Raw genomic sequence first — 7,078 nt, forward strand, 5'->3', positions numbered from 1 at the left:
ATTGCTAATGTTTCTGTTAACACACAACTTGATCTAAACAATTCGGGAAGCATATTTAACATGATATACAGGTTGGCTAGTTATGTTTATCATAGGTACTTCAAAATTTCTACCCCCACCCAATAGTTAAATCACTTTTCTTAGTTCTGACTTCACAATGAAACCTGAATACTACTGTTCATTGTAACAGAAGCATCTATAGTAATAGCCTTGGCATATTTATTTCAAATTTACATATTGGTGTTCATAGAGCCCAAAAATCAGACTTCAGTCTAAAGCACCTTAGATAAGTGAAAACACAAAAGCATACTCATTCCCCCTCCAATTCTTTGCAAAAGATGTCAGTCATCTCTAGATGTAGTGTATTTCTTAAGTGATATGTATTAAGACTTGATTGAAGAGTTTGGATTTTGTTTAAAAAGCCTTTATTCATTTTTGATCAGGGAAAGGACAAACTCAGTGTCAACTTGTCACCTAATCATAAACTTCAACTTACAGGATTCACTACCCTAAAGACACTGCACTTACTTTGACAACGTAACTTAAAATGAAATGTCCCTTTTGTTTCCTAGGGTTGTTATGTTTAAAGAATAAACAGAATCCCTTGCAATGGCCAACACTAGTACTTGGCCTAGACTTAAGGTCAAAATAGGAAAACAGGAACAAAACAGGCCAAGAGCATTGCAACTTGATAGCCCAGCAAGTACAAACATCATTGGAACAAAGTTGCAGGCGCCAAATAAAAACTGCATAAAAAGTTTACACTTTAAGGTCAACTATTCCACATGTGAACACGTATGCCAATCCTAGTAGCAAACATGAAACCAATAGACAAATTTAGAAAACCAGTAACTACATTTAATGTAAAATTCAAAGCTTGGATTTAGCCAAGAAATCCTCCAAAATCTAGAGCAAAAACTGCTTCGAATGCACCAGGAAGATGTTTTAATGACATGGTCACACTTAGGCTTTTCATTAATATGGGACTAAAAGCATACCATTTCCCATTATTCCTGCCTATGTCTGAATATGGATATGCTTAGCTACTCAGCTCATGCACTAACTGCATTAGAAAACAAAATCTACTACCATGGCTTTTCCTAAGACTTCACACCACATTAACAGTTAACACCTGATATAGTTTCTTAAGAATATTCTAATGGAGAACTGTTCGGTTTGGTGCTTGCTGTGATATAACAGAATGCAACTAATTTACATAGCCATTACTTCAAATACCTTAACCTAATTTTTGCTCTAATTTTAATAACTTCAAACTTATTTGCCAAAATCCATGTGTGATAATGTAACTATTTTTGTAACTCTCAAAACTGTAGCTCCTATCAGTGTAACAGTGCTTCCCCCAGGTATATCTGGCCTTACCAAGAGAACAATTAAAGTCATGGTATTATGATTAAAGGTGTAACAGACCAGATTAAGACTATTTAGCAAATCATAACAAACAGCTTTCCAGAGACAGGAACAAAGCAAAATTATTAGTATTCATAAAAGGAGCTATCAACATGCTTTGTGTCATTAAAGGGGTACTTTTCTTCAGAATATAATCCTTAGAAGACTCACGGTCTACTAGAAAGCTTCCACTAATCACAAGTGATTATGACATGGAGACATCCATGACACCTCAGTTAACAGGGAAAAGAACACTGGGAGAAGATAATACATCTAACAAAGATGGGCAACAGGGTGACACTGTAGCTGGCTATTCATAAGGACCACAGTTCCTCCTTATGGACCAATACTCCTTACAAAATATACCATGCCTTAATTATTGCTTATTTAAAACCACTTTTACAGAGCTATTTAGTACCTGACACAGAAAAACAATCACATAAGGAAGCATTTATTTGAGGTTTAACATGAAATCATACAAATAAAATTTGTATAAACACAAATCCACATTGAATCATAACACAGATAGCAAAAGACAAAGTAAAAACAAAGAAAACTAATTGGCAGCTATATACAGTTGGACACTTGTGTCTTGTACACTAGAAAGTCTTTTACAAAATAATCATCTTAGAGCAACAGAAGACCAATCTTCAATGTTGTCCTGCAAGATGGGTTACTTTAGCAATCTCCTCCTAAAAATAAAAACAAAATAGCAATTAGATTTGTGCAACGCTGACAAGCTTTCAAAGGTCCATTTTCATGAATTGTCTTAAGTCCTCACTTTATTCTTTTCTTCAATAATTAAAGATCACATGCATATTAATTGGCAAAATGCTTTTTGGGGAATTAATAAATTTGCCCTGGAGGTCCCAAATGATACCACATTTAAATTTATTTAGAAGAGAATCTGGGAATGCAACCTTCCCACATCCACAGATTAAACTGTGCTAGATTAGTCTACTAGAAGCATCTCTAGTAAACCAAGTAAAATGCTATTATAAATATAAATTTTTAAGATTATTTCAAGAAAAATTGCTGTGTGCATATGATCTTTAATTCACATCCCAGATTTTAAAGTTCTTGTTTTGGTTTGTAGATTTCACTATTAGCTATAAAAAGAAAAAGCAAGCATTAAATCTTAAAGAATGAACACTTAAAATGAGGCTCCACAATTGAAATACAACACTAAACAGAAGACCAAAATGATTAAGCTGTAAAAAGGCATTTATGTACTTTAACTCCTGTAAAAAACCATTTAAGTTAAGTTTAGACACTTAATCTCCAAAAAGATTAAAAAAGAAGCCAAAGTCTGAAGTTTTCCACTTTAATCTTTACGCTGGTACATGAAGTTGGAAGAGACCATACCACAGGACAGCGTTTTCTGGTGTATGCCTTGCGCTCTGCCCGCAACGTGCGACCCCCAGAGATAGACGTGGTCAGGGTGACACACGGCCTGCAATGAAGTTCCCGCTGGCGGGTACAAACAAGGTATAATGTCAGAGTTAGAAGACAACATTCGTGTTTTCCTTAAGTTGTACCCATTTCAGTACTTTACCTGTTAATAGTTCTAAAAAAGTTTAATTATTCCTCTAGACCACCTGGTACACAAAGCAAACAGAAAAACTTTAAAGTTTTTCTGTAATACTAAAGAAAGTGAGGTAAAACTTTAAAGTTAAAGATCTATAGACACTTTAGGCAAAACAGGCTAATAAAGCAATTAAAAATTAACAACTTAGTAAAAACAGGCTACGTAATAGTGTTTTTACTTATTTTTCATTTGTCTATTGATCTTTAAATTAAATTAGACATTTCCACTGGTGTCTTGTACTCTTATACACACCTGTTTTCTCCAATGCCCTCCTTTAATATGGCTGATAATTGTTTTGGTGATTGCCACCCCCTCGAGATGCCTTGCCGTAAGTGCTCTGTTGGCCTATTTTGACAAGAAAGAAATTATGTTAAGAGTTTTTAATGAAATGGTTTCATTATATGTATTATTATTAAATGTATAACACTGTGCATGCCAAATATGAGAATAATCAGGTTATTTTAAAAGCGATTATAAACTAGTCATACATCACACACTCTCAAACATTTATAACCAGAGTTTCTACATTAGTATAATTACCCTATGACTATCAAATGCCTTAAACATTTAACTACAAATACTTCAATAAATTGAAAAGCAACAAATTTCAGAATAGGATTTTTAATATGACTGGTTATGAAATTAAGTTAAATATTCTTACCACTGTAGTCTGCATATCCCTGTCCATATCCATAGTTCCCATAGTTATACCCGGTATAATCATAGCCGCCATAACCACTATAGTTTTGATCACCACCATAAGCACTATTGTAATTTCCATATCCTTGATCATAATAGTTATTAAATCCTTGGTTCCAGTTTTGGCCCTGACCTGAAACAATGCACAAGATCGTCAGGAAACAACTTCTGACCGCCCCCCGCCCCCCAATTCTAACATCAAATGATGCAAATCTTAAAAAAAACACAAATGGGTATCTATATTGCCAAAAGTATTCCAGTTATAAAAATGGGCAGAAAGTTGCACTGTGCTAGCATCAGGCTTCTTAAATGTAATGGAAAACCAGAAGAAAGGTAGACAGGTGAGACTGTCTAACTTTGAAGCAAAAACTCCTGCTCAAAAAAAGCTATCATACCGTTTACTATATTTAATGGCATTTTCACATCAGCGATGACATTGTCATAGTGCCCATTCTTTGATAAGGTGACACCACTAACTCAGTAAAACCAAAAACCCACCCACCCAATTAGGCATCCTCCATGTTAAAGACAATTTAAGTCTTGCTTTACTTTCCTATTGGCTTCTCCATATTTTGCAGTTTACAGCTTAAACCATTAAGTCATTTCCTAAGAATTAACTCTCACCTCGGCCACGACCTCTAGCACCACCTCGTCCACCAGCTGCAGCACCTCTGCCTCCTTTTTGTTGTTGCTGTTGCTGCCTATATACCTCTTTGGGTTGGGCAACTTTGATTTCACACTATAGACAAATTTTAAAAAACATTGTTATTGATGTTCTAATGTTAAGTCATTATAGCCTCAAAACAGATGGAGAAATTATTTGCTAATAAAAAGAAATTCAAAATTCCCTTTGAACATAATTAAAATGGCTTTACCTTCCCAGAACCAATTTGATGGTATCTGCTTTCCAACAATTTCTTTACAGGCTCCTCGTCTGTGTATGTGATAAAACAAAAACCTCTTCTTTCATTTGTTTTTGTATCCATGGGAAGTTCGATATTTTCAATCTGAAATCAAGAAACACACTCAAGATCATCCTGCAATGGTAAAAAGCTACCCCATGGGTACTTTGCAAAGTTCAACATGTTATTCCAATCAGATGGCTTTTGTATAGAGACTATGGCTACTTAATATCAACATCAAACTATATGTTTTGTTTTATCTGTTAAACATTTGTAAGTGAGAGCAAAACTTCCTTTGTTTAGTGTCATTTAGAACCCTACAAATGCCACTAGTTAACAAGTCCAAACACTGGCCACACTAAAACACCTATGTTTTTGCCAAAATAAATTAGAATTTGGTTTCCATTACAGCACAGAAGGCAGTGACAAGAGCACGGTGACTATAAAGAACTCGAGGATTAATTTAATCCCACCCTCCCCTGACATGAAGTTCTGTAAGAAGTGGGCCAGGGATGAATGCTACATCAACACATCAAATATAAAACACACAAACAACCACACAGCGCACCTCACCAAAGGCTCCAAAATATTCTTTAATTTGTTCTTCGGAAGTATCTGGACTCAAGCCACCAACAAAAACCTTTTTGGGAGGTTCCTTTCCTTTTAAAGCTTTGGCCCTTTTAGGGTCTATCAATTTGCCATCCAGCTTGTGTTCCTTCAGTTCCAAAACCTAGAAAGCATATTTATTTAATTTGACAGCAATATACAACCAACTCTCCCAACAGTTTGCAAAAATCACACAAAAGCAGCACCATGCAAAACACATTCCTACCTTATCAACACTAGCAGCATCTTTGAAAAGCACAAATCCAAATCCTCTTGATCTTCCGGTGACTGGATCTGTTTTAATTGTGCAGTCTACAACTTCCCCAAATCGAGACAAATATTCAGTCAGATCTTTCTTGCTTGTATCCCAGCTCAAGCCTCCAATAAACATTTTACTAGAAATAAAAGTTTTTTAAAGGTTAGCAGCAGCTCGAAAGATTACTTCAATTCTGGGATTCTTTTAACTATGAAATTAGTAGGTAAGTTCAACTATGTGTAAATAATTTAATCCACGTTTTCAGATACATATTATCAACAGACCACAAAAATTCCAAATTCCCAACGAGACGACTTACTCAAAAAACAGCTTGCTCTCCACACTGCGTAACGAAAAGTTTAAATGAGGCCGAAGCCAACAAAATGTTAAACACTGTTCTACTTTAGAAAACCCAACTTCCTAAACTAATCCCTCACAAGTCCACCTTCTTCCTCAGTTGTCAAGCCGATGTTCCTCTTAGGGAACTCATTATAACGCGCTCTGGAGACGTGTACCACTGCACCATGGTTCTCAAACCAAGAGTTTTCTAAACTCTTCTCACGAAAACTGTGCCGATCCCTAACAGAGAGACAATGAAGAGGCGGCGGCAGCTGCAGCATGTGGCGCAGCGAGGCGGCCCCTCCCCCTCCGGCCCCACGCGGCGCCTGCGCAATCGGGACACAGACGCCACCGCCCTCCGCCTCCAACCCCTCCGCCCTTCCCCCACCTTCCACGGGCCTCTCGAGTCATCCCCTCCGTCTCCTACTTTCCTCTTCCCTTCAAGCTAGTGGGGCCCAGCGGGCACGCGGGGAATCGACTCCGGGCAAGAATGTGGGCAGCGCGCGGATCTCGAGGGACGAAGGGCGCGTGCGACGCGCTGAGGGAGAGGGGAGCTGCGTGCGGTACCCGTCATCCTGCTGATTCTTGCTCGCGTTGATTTTGGATCCCTCTGCAAATTCCTCTATGTTGCTATACTCGTTCACGTCCTCCATGGTGGCGGAGCTGTCGGCCGGGAGGTGCTGGCGCGCAGTTCGAGTCCCGGCAGCAGCAGCGGCAGAGCGTTGTATGGAGCTGGATTTAAAATGGCGGCGGAAGAGATCCGGGCGCCGCCTGCGCCCTCCCTTTATAGCCGCCCCGCCCGCCAATCGGGAGGGCTGCTGGGCGGTGACGTGGCGCTGGGCTCGGCGCGCCCCCTGTCGGGCGGAGCTGGGAGCGAGCGAAGGGAGGAGCGGAGCGAGCTGCCGCGGCGCTCGTGGCCGCCAGTGGGAGAGGCTGCGGGAGGCTAAAGTAGCGGGAGCGGAGGGGAACAATGGCGGCGGCACATGGGAAAGCCGGGGCGGGACCTCCATCGTGGCCCTCCGGTGAGGAGCGACTTCGCGGGTGAGGGGACGCGGGCTTGGGATGAGAGAAGCGTCAGAAGAGAAAAACGAAGGGGCGAAGAGTCCTGGGTTCAAAAATCCCGAGCAGCGCAGTCGCAGGGCCAATTCCCTCCTTGAGAGCTTCTGTCTCTGGCGTCAGGTCCAGCTCACTCCTAGCAACAGCCGACAACCCAGCCTTCCTCTGCCCTCGTCCCCAAGTGCGGAACTGCTGCGGTGGCTGCTATCGATTAGCACCGCAGCC

General features: G+C 40.0%; 1 protein-coding gene across 2 annotated transcripts; it reads right to left on the minus strand.

The window, feature by feature from the left end:
* Positions 1-314: 314 nt before the first annotated feature.
* Positions 315-6,822, minus strand: HNRNPDL (heterogeneous nuclear ribonucleoprotein D like). 2 transcript variants are annotated; one of them, XR_008529907.1, is made up of 9 exons: positions 6,365-6,822; positions 5,429-5,597; positions 5,165-5,326; positions 4,570-4,701; positions 4,319-4,433; positions 3,657-3,827; positions 3,248-3,340; positions 2,773-2,877; positions 315-2,099 (listed from the first exon to the last, which is right to left on the minus strand). XR_008529907.1 is itself a non-coding variant. In XM_054582328.1 (8 exons), the coding sequence occupies exons 1-7, from the start codon at positions 6,805-6,807 to the stop codon at positions 3,270-3,272; spliced, it is 1,263 nt and encodes a 420-aa protein (XP_054438303.1). In that variant the 5' UTR covers positions 6,808-6,822; the 3' UTR covers positions 316-2,099; positions 3,248-3,269. The 2 variants fall into 2 exon arrangements, 1 of the variants encoding a protein (XP_054438303.1); XM_054582328.1 differs by lacking the exon at positions 2,773-2,877 and having other exon boundaries at positions 316-2,099.
* Between the last annotated feature and the right edge of the window lie 256 nt (positions 6,823-7,078).

This window comes from Pteronotus mesoamericanus, unplaced genomic scaffold (assembly GCF_021234165.1).
Source record: "Pteronotus mesoamericanus isolate MK-2021 breed Mesoamerican mustached bat unplaced genomic scaffold, CSHL_Meso_final contig_69, whole genome shotgun sequence".
Taxonomy (NCBI): domain Eukaryota; kingdom Metazoa; phylum Chordata; class Mammalia; order Chiroptera; family Mormoopidae; genus Pteronotus; species Pteronotus mesoamericanus.

Coding starts and splice junctions, on each gene's coding strand:
- HNRNPDL (XM_054582328.1), bottom strand. CDS start 6,807: ATGGAGGTCCCGCCCCGGCTTTCCCATGTGCCGCCGCCATTGTTCCCC. Junction 4,434..4,569: donor ATCAAATTGGTTCTGGGAAG/GTAAAGCCATTT, acceptor ATTTGTCTATAG/TGTGAAATCAAAGTTGCCCA. Junction 3,341..3,656: donor GGGATATGCAGACTACAGTG/GTAAGAATATTT, acceptor TTGTCAAAATAG/GCCAACAGAGCACTTACGGC.